At 38.7% G+C, this 15,669-nt stretch overlaps 1 protein-coding gene across 1 annotated transcript in view; it reads right to left on the bottom strand.

Moving 5' to 3' along the window:
- Positions 1 to 15,669, bottom strand: part of Oosp1 (oocyte secreted protein 1) — a 106,335-nt gene that overhangs the window by 4,566 nt on the left and 86,100 nt on the right. The window contains exons 10-12 of the mRNA XM_052760208.1: positions 15,504 to 15,623; positions 2,769 to 2,959; positions 135 to 232 (exon numbers count right to left, since the gene is read on the bottom strand). Coding sequence (XP_052616168.1) covers positions 2,944 to 2,959; positions 15,504 to 15,623 — 136 coding nt within the window. The 3' untranslated portion in view covers positions 135 to 232; positions 2,769 to 2,943. The remainder of the gene's footprint in view (positions 1 to 134; positions 233 to 2,768; positions 2,960 to 15,503; positions 15,624 to 15,669) is intronic.

Here is a 15,669-nt window from a genome sequence, read left to right as displayed (position 1 = left end):
TTAGACTTACATTAAGTAGAACATTTTGGGTCCAACTCAGCCTTGTACTCAAACTCAGCATATTGTCCAATAGTTTCTCTAATAACCAAAGACAGTACCAGATAACCCAAACGTCAGTATACTGTTACACTTACCTTGGAATGAAGCAAGACACTGGTATTTGAAGAGTGACACTCAGCTGCACTGAAGCATATGTGATTGAACTTTCAATGAGTATGCCTTTTGACAATTCCTAAATATATAAAGAATATAAATTTGGTTATCTTAAATAATCTCTTGCAAATTGTTTCCATTTTTAAAATGTAGTATATGAAAATGAGCCAGTCAGCTTTATAATATAAAGTAGAAGATATAATATAAAGTAGATACAAATGCAAGATATAAAATGGAACAAAGAATTGACTGATAAAATGTCTGTCCCTATCAGACATGGTATCAGGGTCTTTGATGTGTTTGGAACTGAATTCGCATAGCTGATCATACTTAAGAATTTTTGCTAATCATAATTAAGAATCAGGGTGTGATTGAATAGGATCTAAATTACTCTGGTGCAAATTTTTGCTAAACACTTGACAACTTCATAAGTTGTATGTCCCCTGTTTATAAACTGAAGATAATATGAACCATGCATTGGCAAAAGTTTTGTAAGATGGGCCATATTGTCTCTATCACTTCATCCACTCTCACACTGTGGGTGTGAAAGTTGCCATACACAATAGCTAAATGAGTGCCACTTTGTTCCAAGAAAACAACATGGAAACCTCAGAAGCTCTCTGAACGTGATCTATTGGTCATAGCTGCCAGACACTGATATAAGCTACTATTTTTAATGGCAATGTTTATTAATTTATTATTTCTTTTACATTTTGAGCTTATAATATGATTACATCGTTCCCCCTTCTCTTCCCTCCCTCTAACTCCTCCTTGCTCTTTTTCAAATTCATAGACTCTGTTTTCATTAATTGTATTATAGAGAACATCATGCATTCAATATAAGAGCAGTCAACTCAAATATTTCCAAAGAAAAACAACTGAAGTCATTCCTATACTAATTACTATCAGATGACTAAGTTTCATTGCAAATGAAAGCCAATTAGCATGCATCTAATCATATGTTATTGTTGAGAGTACTTCTATTCTAGAATTGTTTTTATCTCTTCCATGAATTCACCTAAGATCAATATTTGCATGTAGTTCATCTTCAAGCATAATGTTTAACACCTATACAATGTGATGTTCTAAACTTCAGCTAATGCCCACAGATAACCCTCAAAAAACATGTTCATAGTAAAAAATTTTAGCATTGGCCATATGTTTTTAGGACAACATGCAGTATACATGAAAGAAATTCATTCCAATTGGGAGTTCCCATATACAGTCCCTGGGATAATGTGATTCAAGGAATATATGGATAACAGAATCTAAATCACATTATCAAGTCAAGTATGGTGGTGCACACCTTTAGTGCCAGCACTCAGGAGGCAAAGGCAAGCAGATCACAGTAAGTTTTAGACCAGCCTGGTCTACATAAAAGAGTTCCAGACAAGTCAGGATGACATACTGAGACCCTGTCTCAAAAAATAAAAACAAAACAAGTCACATTATTAAATTCCTGTTTCCCTGTGTGCCTTTGAATTCCCTCTTCTCTAGTTTCTCTCTTTCCTGGGTGGCAAATGGAAACTTTAATATCTACCTGCTTAAATATTACTGCATTATGACCTCAATGAAAGAGAGAGAGAAAGAGAGAGACAGAGAGACAGAGAGACAGAGAGAGAGAGAATATCTCTTCTTAACATATCCCAGAAAGAAAAACTAGGTTGGCACTTGACTTACCACAATTTTCGGAAATGAATATTGACATGGCCTCTTATTTCCTAAGTACTTGTATTTTCACATCTTACTAAACAACATTTGCATATTGCATTTGAGCAACCTGTGTGCTGAGTATTTGCCAAAATTTGGTTATTGCTTTAGGTGTTAAAGTTACAGAAGTCAACAAACAACCTGAAGCGAGGTGGAAACCAGCTCACCCAAATTGTTTGTACTAAGACTGGGGCAAATGTGGTTCTGAAGGAATAGCAAGCTACCACTACCAATCACAGTGAACAAGTTCATATAAAGAAAACCAGTTTTCTGATTTCAGAAAAGATTGGGCCCTCTCATATTCCTACAGCAGTAGTATACCCTTACATGCCCTGAATCCATTGAAATCTGAAGTCAATAATGAGAAAAAGAATTCAGAGTTTAAAGGCTGTTAGAGAAAGAAATTCATTCCTGGTAAGATTTTTAATCACAAAGATTTATAAAAATCACTATAACCAAGACAAAAAGTACATAATAGCAGAATGTATAAAGAATAGCATAGCTTTTATAATTCTATATTTTCTCTTCTACCACAGAAGTAACCTTGCTTAATAGATTAGTTAACACTACATGATGTTTAAAATCAACTGGCAGGGCTGGAGAGATGGCTCAGCAGGCAAAGGTGCTTGCTACGAAGCTTAATGACCTGAGTTAGCTCCCTGGGACTCACAGTATAGATGGAGAATCAACTCCAGCAAAATGTTCTCTGTCTTACACACACACACACACACACACACACACACACACACACACACACACACACACACACACGGGCAGGGAAGACATATACACACGAAAATAAAATGTGTAACTAAAAGCTAAATCAATTGACAATTAAATTTCAATAGCTTGATTTTTAGCCATTGGTTTGTCAAAGACTATGTTGTTTAAGTGAATTCTCTTACATGAACCCTGATGCCACAGGACTTTAGAAGATAAACAAACACAAATATTTCATGATCAGTGTAGTGATCAATGTAGGAGACTGGACAGCCACATCCTAGGGAGAGATCACGGGCTTGAAGTAGCAGGTCTCCCACATCATAAAAATATATCACTTCCACCTTGACCCCGTATATGTCACAGGATACATTTACTGTTAAAAGAAAATAAGGGAAAACATTGTATTATATTTCTGTCCCAAAATGATAGTTCAAGAAACTTCCTGTGTCTTGATTGAGCTGAATTCCCACATACAGAATGAGAATGGGTATGTCTAGTTGCGGCTTCCTCTAGTTTGGCCAGTTCATCTCTATGATTCAATTCCTTCATGAGAACATGCAAGATTCAAGAGCTATTTCCTGAGAGTCTCTAAGGCAAAGATTCCCTGCTTTCCTAGATGTTGTTCAAATTTTGACCAACAGATCTCATAAGTTCATTTTCAAAATATTTCCAACATAAAAAAAGATCTAGCCGGGCGGTGGTGGTGCACGCCTTTAATCCCAGCACTCAGGAGGCAGAGGCAGGTGGATCTCTGTGAGTTCGAGGCCAGCCTGGACTACCAAGTGAGTTCCAGGAAAGGCGAAAAGCTACACAGAGAAACCCTGTTTAAAAAAAAAAAAGATCTAGACCTGAAAAAAAAAAGAATAGATGAACACAGAACTAAGAGAATGAATCATGTATTTACATTTAAAACTTAACTCATAGTTAAAATATTTGAGCTTATTAATATGACCCAATTAGCTAGATGAAACTAAAGAGTTCTAAACAATACTATGCCTACTTTGATAACTTTCTAAGACTCAAAACAAATTGTTTAATCTCAATTTTTTACCTCCTGTGTAATTCAATTCATTGTTTTCCTATATTTACAAAAGATAAACTTATCCCATAGCTTTTGCGTAGCAGAGCATAATTAAAATGATGTAAATCTATTGAGAGGCTCAGCCTAAAGGAATCACTTAGAAATGAACGTAGCTGAATACTGTCAGTCTAAACTTTATAACACATGGTCAAAACATGCAGTCCTAGGCAACTTCCTCTCGGGACAAGTATTTTTCACATATTGCAAATCAATAAGCAAATATACAGAGAAAGGTTTAATCTGAAAATATTTTTCAAGAAAAAGGCAGCATCCTGAGACCAGTGTGGTGGCTACTTTTAGGAGAAAATTCAGTGGAGAAGACAGATACATAAAAACATACCTGGTTACAGTCATTAATTACTAGTAATGGATCAGCAGATTACTTTTAAATAACCCCAAAATCATTAGCATGCTTAGAGAAATGACACCTCCCTTTCTTTAATTGTGACCTCTAGAATTGCATCTTTTCCTTACTGTCAAGAAAGCCAAGAGTTGATGTAAAAAACACAAGGAGTCCTCCTAACACGCCAGAGATTTTCACCATGGCTGTAAACTCGACCCAAGGGCTCACAGGAAACAGGATGTCAAGGTGAATGAGCCTCTGCAGGTGTCTATAAGCCTCTTGTCTCCTCAGCTGTAGGCAATGACTCATCACCCTAGAAGGTGCTGGAATCCCAGCATAGCTGAGTTTCCCCCACATCACAGCTGAAGCTATAAATTAAAAAGTCGGAAAAGAAAACATGAAAAGTGGTTCTAGACTCTACCCCTTCCAATGGCATCCTCTCCAAAGATGTAGACATATTTGAAATTGTAGTCTTGTGTGATATTTGATACGTTTCTGCTAACATTAAGAGACTCTGTGAGATGATTTGAGAAATGCACTTAGACAGTGTCAGAGAATCACTTATGAGTTGGTTGGAGACACAGGGTACTGTGTTTCACTCTGGGGTGCTCTCTATCTCCTAGTCAGTCACTCAGACCCAGTAAACTTGGGCCAAGATGCATATCCAATATTTGGAATGAGCTCCAGCAGATTCTGATTCAGGAATACAAACACATAACTGTAATCCGAAAGTCTGGGGAAAGTCTGCTTGTCAAATTCACTTCATTATGAATGTGTGCATGTCAAGAGTAAATCCTCGAGGGACATTTTTGAACGATTAAAGCTGATAATAAAAAAAAATCCTAAAAGAAAATAATTGGCACAAATATCAGTGTCACCTGGTTCCAATTTTTGGAAGCCACAAGTCTCTGAAAATCTCCTTGTCAAAGGGTAAAACTTGATAATTTATCACTAGAAATGACATAGCATGTCATAGCTTTCCTCTATTTCTAAGAGGACAACTTTTGGTGGATGTTGCCAAGTTTAACTATATAACCAAATCTTTAGGATTATGAACTGATGAAAAAAAGGAACAAGTGAATGTTTTTCATCTTTAAACATCAAAATCGTCAAGGTTTCTTGCAACAACATATTATTACATTGCTTATTCTGTAAAATGAATAGTATTCATTTTCTCAAGACTCTGTCAGTTAACATATTTTAGAGTGAGAGACTTATAAATTAAATCTATAAGGACCATAATCAGTAGCTTTAATCTGACACCACCTTTCCCTTTTTCTTCATTATCGAAGAGGTGAATACAGTTTTAAATAGCCAGGCAGCCACAGTCCCATGGTTAGTAGACTTGCATCCCCACCCAGAATTCATATCTTAATTTCTATGTTTAATCATAAAGGGTAAAATGCACATGGCCCACAAGGGAGAAAACTGTTGCTATAGCAAAATAAAATAAAACATCCAGTAGATTATTAAGTAGTGCTGCTAAGAAACTATCATGTCGGCGGAAATCACCAAAGCTCTATAAGGGAGAAGTATGAGAGGGAAGAACATCAATTTTAAACCTCAAAACCATTAGAAAAGTTTAATAACTAAAGCAGCACACATAAATTACATAGATCTAAAAGTACAATTGCATCTCTGTTTTCATTTGAAACATCAACTGATGCCTAGAAAGAAGAAAAGGTCTGTCCCATCAGGGATATCAAAGTACAGAGGCTAGAGACCATTTTTGTAGCTTAATAGAAGATGGCTTTCTCTTGCCAGAACACACAGCTGATGTTAGAGTTGACATTTTTATTACCACATCTATGGGACTCCCCAGTCTCATCCGCATGCCTGTTGCAGTCACCAAAATTTTTTCTCTGGATAGCAAGATTGATAAAAATCTCTATTAAGACTCAGGTAGGTACAAAATTATATGGTACCTGGGAGAATGATGAGAAATACTTAGGTCAACTATGTCCTATTTCACAATAAGAATTCATAGTGGGGCTAACAAAATGTCTCAGCAGGTAAATAGATTTTCCACCAACACTGAAAAACTGAGTTCAATCCCTGTGATCTACATGGTGGAAGGAAAGAACCAACTCCCATAAGTTATCCTCTGAACTCCATATATGTGCCCATGGCCCATACAATTCCACAGATAAATTAAATAGATAGATAAATAAATAAATAAATAAATATTTGTGATTTTTTTAAGTGTATAGATATCTCATTGCATTCTTATAACAATAAACAAAAAATCTAAATGAAAAAAATTATAATTTATAATTACAATAAGCCTGAGCTCCTGGCTTGAGATCCATGGGTTCATGACATATAATGTATGGTTCATGTCATGACTTTAGTGAACCAACCAATGCCTTTCTTCATAAAAGTATCAGCAAGCATTTATAGGAACAGATCTCAACCTATGGGTCACAACCTCTTTAGGGATCAAATGACCCTTTCACAGGAGTCACCTAAGACCATTGGAGAACATAGATATTTACATTACGATTCATAACAGTAGAAAAGGTACAGTTATGAAGTAGTAACAAAAATAATTTTATGGTTGGGGGTCACCACAATATGAGGAACTGTATTAAAGGGTCACAACATTAGGAAGGTTGAGAACTACTGGTATATGGTAACAAATCAATCAAAATACTCAGAGTTTTCCATTTAATATAAATTTGATTTTTCCTATCCCATTAATTTTCTTGGCTCTACAGCTGTTATTCTCTTTTGCTTTTCCCTCATAAGTGAATGTAAATTTTCTTAATGAGATGAAAGACATTGCACATAGATGTCTGCATATATTATTTAGAGGAGTTGGATAAAAAATGAGGAGATAAACCAAGCCAGACAGATCTCTTTGGGACTCTTGTTAATAAAGAGTAGAAACATGTATATGGTATAACAAAATAACCTTAATTCTGTATCAATATACAAAAAAATACCAATGTAAAACATTTGAGATGAACAGTTGTATTTTTATCCTATATTCCTATATACCCACTAAATGATGACAAACATCCATAACCCACTGAATGATCCAAAACCACCCACCCCACCTCATGGGAATGTGGGCGTTGTGTTCTTTAGCTTCCTGTTGTCTGGGGGTGATGTCATCCCCAAGGGATTCCGAGAAAATTGAGACAATGGTCAAGTCCTAAGAAAACTAGTTATAAAATTTCTTGTCCAGTCTCTGTGTGCTGGGAAAGTGCAAGGATAGTGTCTGAAGTCCTGGATAGAATAGTCTGTGAGGTTGGGTGTTGTTCTGAATGCAGAACTCTGAGGAAACTGCAACAGAGGCATTCTGAAAGGCTGGATCACCTAAGTCACCCCATTTTCATTGATGTCTGGTCCCCTTGCTCTGAAAACACACAAATTTTCAAAGGTAACACACATACCTGCATTAACACAAGTATGGACTGTGCATTGTACATAAGCCAGCCAAAGACGATTTTTTTTTTTTGTTGTTTTATGTTTGAGCAGGTAAAAGACATCTGTCAACTTTATAAGTTTGTTTGGACTGTATAACCAAACCTCTGTCCATGCCATATAAAAGGATGGCATGTAATAATAAGTCATGATGACCCTGTAACCAACAAGATTTATCATGTCTTATTCAGTCTCAGAGCTAGTCTCATGTCAAGGGATCAGCATATATATCACCCATCTTGTAGTTTTTCTAGGTTTATTTCTTTATGTCTGTAACCAAGATTTTCAGGAGATCTCCTCCAATCAAATCTTGTCTCTATTAATTTTGAAGAAATCCACAACCTTTCATTTCCTGTAAAAACAAAAGCATAACCTCTCCCCCAACACAATACATTTTCTGAATTCCATTTTAGAGTTAAGACATCCCTAAAGTGTTTAGACTGGTTTAATTCAGCAACTCCTTTTACATGTCTCTCAGCAGCTGTCATTTGCTCATCGACATTCAAAAAAATTCAAAGTCAATAAAGCACCACACAGGTTCCAGACTCCCTTTGTATTTCCTATCTTTATGTGACTTATTTTTATATTATTTTATTCTTTCTTTAAAGATCTTGCTTAATTATTTTTAAGCTATTTATTTTTTCCTATGGCTGTCTATACCCATTTTCTTTTCTTTCTTAAGCACCTGTGCACCCTGTAAACTGTTTAAAGGATTTTTTGGTCTGGACCTGTTTTATGTGTACCTGTAGTGTTCTCTGACCTCATAAGCCAAACCTTAAACTGCTAAGCAGCAGCTAGGCCCCCAGCCTTGCTGCTTCAGCAGCTGACTCCACCCCCTCCTCAGGTCCATGAGAGCTGTGGGCCTGGCTGGGAGCTGCATTTAACTGGAAGCTATGTTTAACCAGGAGCTGCATTTAACCACCCCAGCTCTAGGAAGTTGGTGCCCACACTGTAGCAGGTATTTTTACTTAGCTTGCTGCTTCTATTTAGCTTGCTTGCTGCTTAAGTGTTCTGCTGCACAGCAGTGCCTCTTAAAGAAGCCATATCCTTTAATTTTTTTTTTCCAGCTTTCTCAGTTCCTATGTGGAAACTCAAGCCCCACACTGGGTGACATTTGTAATTGGAATTTTCTTTGGGCTGCCAACCAGCTCCCAAATAAAGACACAGAGACTCATTAATAATTATGAATGTTTGGCCTTAGCTTAGGCTGGTCCCACTAGCTCTTTTAACTTAATTTAACCTGTTTCTATTCATCTACATTTTGCCTCAGGGCTTTTTACCTTCCTTTCATTCTGTATGTCCTACTCTCTTGCTTCCTCCATGTTTTGCTGGCTGGCCACAAGCATTTCCCTGTCATTTCCTTTTCTTTCTTCTATCTCAAACCTAAGTTCCTCCTCCTACCGTTGCGCCCAGAGTCCCCCAAAGACCACCAAGAGACCGAATCCAATGCAAAAGCAAGATTGGATTCTTTGTATTGTTACGAGTTAACTCAGGACTCTCCGTCCATCTGACACAGCAGCAGAGCAGGAGAGACACCGAGTAGCGATGGGGCAGGGTTTTTAAAGCAAGGGGGCTCGAGGGTCGACAGACTACATAGGAACAGACTCGGGATTGGTTTATGTGAGTTGGCAATCATGTTAGTAACTTTTAATTGGCTAGGGTTAGTTGGGGGTTACAGTTTTCCATTTTGGGGCAGGCCTGGACAAGTTCTAGGCTTTGTCCTTGAGCTGCCATGGAGGCTGGCTGGCCTAACACGTACTAACTGTAGGGGCTGGACTCAGTGGACCAGGCTTTGTCCTTGACTCATGCATGTAGCTCTAAGTCAGTAAGGGGTCCCAGACAGTAAACAATTGGCTGAACCTTGAGCAGACAAAGTACATGTAAAAAAGGAACTACTGCAAGAACTATGTCTTTTGTTCATGGCCCTCCCAGAAACTGCTTGTTCAAGTCTCAGGAAACTGAAATTGAGGCCTGATCTCTGAGAGAAGACTGACAGCCTATTATGGTGTCTGCTTGGTCCTTTCACTACTTACTCTCCCTGCCCAGAAGTTCTGCCCACGCCTCCTTCCTCACTATTAGCAAATGACCATTGATATTTGAATTTGCCTGTTCATGCATGTTGAGTTTCCAATGAGCACATTCCATGGATACATGTAAAGAGGAGAAGAGTATAAAAGCAGCTACTTAATTACATCTGGAGGTTATATGCGAAATAAAATGTTTAGTAATAAGAGCCAGCAAGATGATTTCATGGGTAAAGGTGCTTGCCACCAAGTTTGACCATCTAAGTTCAGTCTCTGGGACCAACATGGTAAAGAAGAGAACCAACCTTCACAATTTATCCTCTGACCTCTACACATGTGTCATGACACACCTCATTTACACACACACACACACACACACACACACACACACACACACATATATCTTCAGAATATTAGATTCCACAGAAAGTGAAAAATCAGTAGGTGTGCTACAATTAAATTATGTATATTATAGAATTGGAAAACAAAAAGCAGTGTCAAAATTAGAGTGAGCATTCAACATATCTATTACTGAGCCAGTATTCCCATGTACATTGTCTTTATATCATTTAACATCTTTATTAACATATTATTTTTATTGATTATCTGGAAATTTCACATAATGCATCCCAATCACATTCATTTCCCAGTCCTCCCAGGCCTACCCTCAATTTTTTGTGACATCCCTGAAAACAAAAGAAAATGAAGAAAAGAAAATACCAAGTCCAACTTGTGCAGCCCATATACTCCCTGGAGCATGGTCAAATACCTGGTGGCCAGGCCCTTAAAGAAAACTGAGTCCTTCCCCAACCCCACCCCTGCCAGAAGCCACCAATTGTGAAGAGCTACACTTCAGCCTCCCTATCATAATTTTTAAGAGTTCTCTTCAACGGCTTTGTGTCTAGACTGTGTCTTTTGGGGGGCTGGGGGGTGGGGAGAGAGATGTCATAGCAGCCTTCTGTCTCTCGTTCTCAACTGTGGGTCTGCAGTCATTGACACCACTGTAAAAAGAAGCTTCCTTGTCCTTTATAGTCATCTGCAGCATGGATCATGGATTTCAGTGGGGTTTCTGGCTACAGCTCAGGCCACAGACACCAACATTTAACATCTTAAAGATATGGTGTTTGTGGTGGTTTGAAAGAAAATGGCCCCAAAGGGAGTGGCACTATTGGGAGGTGTGGCCTTGATGGAGGAGGTATGACACTGTGGGGGTGGGCTTCAAGATCTCCTTTGATCAGGCTTGGTGTGACACTCAGTTTACTTCCTGTTGCCTCCAGATCAAGATGTAGAACCCTCAGCTCCTTCTCCAGCACCATGTCTGCCTGCATGCCACCATGTTCCGCCATGATAATGGACTAAACCTCTAAAATCATAAGCTAACTCAATTAAATGTGTTCCTTTATAAGAGTTGTCATGGTCATGGTATCTCTTCACAGCAATAGAAACCCTAAGACAAGACATGTGAGATGAAGTTATGTAAATGAATGTATAGTGTTTAAGGCCCTCCTTTGACCTGATACCTCTTCTTCCATGAGACTGATAGAGGACAGTATGGGTACATAGAAGCATTTTTATATTCTGTATAATAAAGACACATTTCCATTCCATACTGTAAAAATGAGTCTGTATGTATATGTTGCTAATAATTTAACATGTACATGCTTGTTGCAGAATATTAGTTTAACTATGCAAAGATGTGTTGCATTTATTCGTATTCATCAAGCTGGACTCTGGTTCTCTGAAAGAGCAGCAAGTGCTCTTAACCATTAAACCACCTCTCCAGCTTCAAATGACTTCTAATGAATCAAGGACTTTCTTACAAGAGCATGGGTGACGGTTACTTACAGATGCATGAGTGAGCCCCCAAACAATTATAACACAGAAAAGTCTCACCCCTAGGTGATGATCTCCCAGAAGCTGTGTAGGTGAATCTTCCTTTTAACTTTCCACCTCTCCAGTACATTAGCACCTCCCAAAACACATGGAGTTGGACAGGTCCAGGTGCAGGTGGGGCAGTTGGGCAGGCCCAGGTGCAGCAGGTGGGGCAGTTGGGCAGGCCCAGGTGCAGCAGGTTGGGCAGGAGGGAGTAAATGGCTGTGAACTCATCTGAGAGCCAGGCACCCTGCCACCGCTCCTTCCCTGAGGGAACACCAACAGGCCAGTCTTTGAGGGTCTTTAGAGAGTGATCACCACTTCTCTGATTTTTAAGATCGTAATGGCCATGAAATTCCTAGACGACAGCAGTCCACCACACTTGGGTCTTCTTGTGGTTTCTAAACACACTGCATAGTGTAGGGAAGGTCAGATGACCTTTTTATTTAGTAAATGAGATTTTACTGGAAGTAGAGGGTGCCTTACTAATGGCTTATCACTTTAAAAGGAAAACAGATATAAATGCCTCTTAATTATCTTCAGCAGGGAGAGTGGAACTGCAAATTATTTGTGCTGACATTTTATCTCAGCTTTTGCACAGAGAACAGTATGTTTAACTGAAAATGAAGAAAATAGTCTAGTACAAAAGAGATTGAGATAAAATAATTATGAAGGAAAAATTAGGGCTTATCACTTAGGTCAATGTAAACCTAACATTCATTCTTCAGTTTACATTTTTGTTGGTCATGTCAGAGGAGCAGCAGGCAGCAATTGACTTCAGGGGATTGGTCTGCCAGAATGCAAGGCACTGATGGATGAATCTCAGATAGGCAAGGCCCCGAGAGCTTCGGCTCCAGAATGTCTCTTGCTACTGCTGTGCCTTTACATATTTGCTGCTGCCATCTTTCTCTGGTATCTGGCATGGTGTGAATGGGTTTGGAGGAATCTCCAGTGCCTTTAACATAGTGTGATTATATCATGGAAATATCCCATTCTACTGGGCATTTCTACCTGTGGGTTATCGTGAAGATGATTTCCTCTTAAATTGTACTGTTTAACCCTAATTGTTGTGCTAGAAACCTCATCCAACTACTGAGGGATCTGGATGCAGAGATCCATGACTAGGCCCTGGGTGGATCTCTGCGAGTCCAATTAGCGAGAATGAGGAAGGTTTATATGAGCGAGAATTGTTGAGACCAAGGTTGGATAAAGCACAGGGACAAATAGCCAAATGAATGGAAACACATGAACTATGAACCAATGGCTGAGGGGTCCCCACTGGATCAGGCCCTCCGAATGGGTGAGACAGTTGATTGGCTTGATCTGTTTGGGAGGCATCCAGGCAGTGGGACCAGATCTTGTGCTCATTGCATGAGTTGGCTGTTTGAAACCTGGGGCCTATGCAGGATTGTTTGGCTCGGCCTGGGAGGAGGGGACTAGACCTACCTGGACTGAGTCTACCAGGTTGACCTCAGTCTGTGGGGAAGGCTTTGCCCTGGAGGAGATGGGAATGGGGGGGGGGGGGGTTGGGGGGAAGGTGAGGGGGACAGGAGGGGGGAGAACAAGGGAATCCGTGGCTGATATGTAGAACTGAATTGTATTGCAAAATAAATTAAAATAAATTAAAAAAAATAAAAAAAATTGTACTGTTTAATTAAAGTAATAATTTTATACGATAGTAGTGTTAGTTTAAATAGAATTTTGATGATTAAGAGTTTTTAACAAATACAGTAAGGGATTATAATAGAGGTTAGTTTAGTGGGAAAATTAATACAGATAAAGGTGGCATAGAGTGTTGCCCCACACACTCCTGATAAAGCAGGGGCTGCAGAGGATAGAAAATAAGAACAAAGAAGTGTCTCCAAGTTAGGACTTAGGAGTTGCTCTTGAGGAGCCATACAGACCATGGCTTAAGTTAATGATTAAGGAAAACAATCAAGTCCTAGGAATTAGCTCAAGTTCTTTTTGATATTGGAAAATGTGTTCACAGGTTTCAGTGTACATCACAGCTAAAACGAAGCTTTAAACAATTGACTTCATGTAACTAAAAAACAAATTGGATGGTTAGTTAATTGGACTGGACTTTAAATATGAAAAGTGAAACTAATAACCTGTTTTTCTGGCAATTATGAAAACTACTGCCTATGTAAATGGTTATGGCTTAAAGGTTCCTGATTTGTGAGAAGTCTAAAAGATAAATGTTTAACTGTATGTAGGTTCTTGGGGATAATTTGTTTTCCACTTGTAATACATAATATGTTTAATCATGTAAGGAATATGGAAAACATGGGTTTTTTTTTTTACTTGTATTCAATTGTAATCATTCACTTAAAAAATAGAATGTAACCACATTGTAATTTTTATATTGTTTGAAAGACTCTGCTGGGGTATATAAGCTGTAAGGGAAAAAATATAGAAGTCAGAAGGAAAACACCAGGAAAGATGTAGAAGGAAGACATCAGAAAGTACTTAGAAAGAAGTCATCAGGAAAGAGCAAGAAGGAAAACACCAGGGTAGAAGAACAACAGGAAAAGAATAGAGTATAACAAGCAACAGAAAGAGTAAAACCGAAGAGAAATTTTTATTCCTCAGAAAAAGAAGTCTATGTGTTTTTTCTTGCCAACTCTGCATTTCATTCTTAGTCCCTCTGACCTGCAGAAGGCTAGAACCCTCTACACATTAAACTCTAATATACATTTGAACCATGTGAGTATCTTTTCAAAATATAGAATTACTAAGAGGTTGATATTACAGAGTCCAACCACCATTCTGCTCCATCCTCACTGTCTGGTCACTGTTCCTACACCACTTAAGTCAAATTCAAATGGAACGAATTGAAGCAAAGGTAAAGGAAAGATGTAAGTAATGTGGATCCAACAGGGCCAGTCAGTCACTGACTGGTGTCTTCTCTGTGTATAGTGGCCAGGGAGGACCAGGCAGAAACAGTGTCTTCTGGACGTGACAGGAGTGTTGTACTTACTCATGGACTCTCAGCAGCTCCATAAAACCTGTACAACATCAAATCAGTTAGCATTCCAGCACTGAGACAGGAGGGGTTCTGGAACCTCCACCCCTAACTGAGGAACTATTGACCAATGATCATTTCTGGGGGAGAAAACATCAGGTTTTAAGGGTGTGGCATCTGGAATGTCAATCAAGTTCCAGTAGAAGGCTCCACACCTTAGTATATGAGCAGCACTAATTAGACTTACTAGTTTTTTAAGGACAAAGTTGGGAAGCCATAAGGAAATTGGAGGGTGGATCTTGGAGGAGATAAGAAGAATAGGGTACTGAATATGATCAAAATACATTGTATACATATATGAAATTCTCAAAAAGTAAAATATTATAGTAAAAAACTTTCAAGAAAATAACTATGAGCATTGTACTTAAAATGATGCACACTAGTCCTTCATAAATTAGAAACAGCATTAATGGAAAATTTTTATTCATTAATCAGATTTAATAAGCTAAAAGCAGGGACAGCTTTTAAAAATGAGAATATATGAAGGTAGCACACCATTTTACTGCAAATTAGTCACTTTTTAAAAAAAATGGATGAGAGAAGACATCAAACTGTGTGCACTCTGGAGAAATGGAAAGGTGACAACTTCTGATCCACGAAGCTAGATACTTTAACAGGCTGAAGCTTCCTGGTTCTAGAGCCCTGGGGCTCTTCATGTGATGTTGACAAGCTGAAGAGATAGAATAGGATGTCATCAGAGGACAATGGTGACAACTATAATTATGTGTTCAGGAGGAAGGACATCCAGGTGATGCTACTTCTTCCTTGGACCACCAATTGGTGGGTGTCAACATAGGTACCACCCACTTTGAGGATGAGTCCCACTCCACTCAGTTAATCTTCCCTGGAAACACCCTACTAGAAATACTCAGAGGCATGTCTCCTAGACCCCAGTCTTCAAGTAAGACCAACTATCACAAGACTTAAGAAGGACACCTCTAATTCCTATAGAATCTCTGACTAGTAACAGACTAGCAAGTTTTTAAAAACTAACAGTTTTAACAAACTCAGGAAGGCCTGATCTAGAAGCTGTTTAAGGACAATGTGTCTTTAGTCAAATGGGACCGGTCCTTAGCTGTTTCCTTGGCATATTTTAAGTCCTACCTGACAAAGCTGTAAAATATTAGTTTGGTGTCTCCTTACTTTGGTGGGACTGCAGGAGCAGGTTGCTCATTTCTGGGCATTGTCATATCTACTTCCCATGCAGGAGGATTGCCAGTGAAATCTCCTTTACTTTCAGCTTCACAGAACAGAGGATACCGACTAAAGGCAGGGGGAGAAGAAAGAGAAATATCATATAGGGGGCTGA

This window comes from Peromyscus californicus, unplaced genomic scaffold, assembly GCF_007827085.1.
Source record: "Peromyscus californicus insignis strain IS unplaced genomic scaffold, ASM782708v3 Scaffold_4__1_contigs__length_199733344, whole genome shotgun sequence".
In the NCBI taxonomy this organism is placed as follows: Eukaryota; Metazoa; Chordata; class Mammalia; order Rodentia; family Cricetidae; genus Peromyscus; species Peromyscus californicus.
Note: the sequence above shows the minus strand (reverse complement) of the source record. Positions and strands in the feature narration are given on the sequence as shown.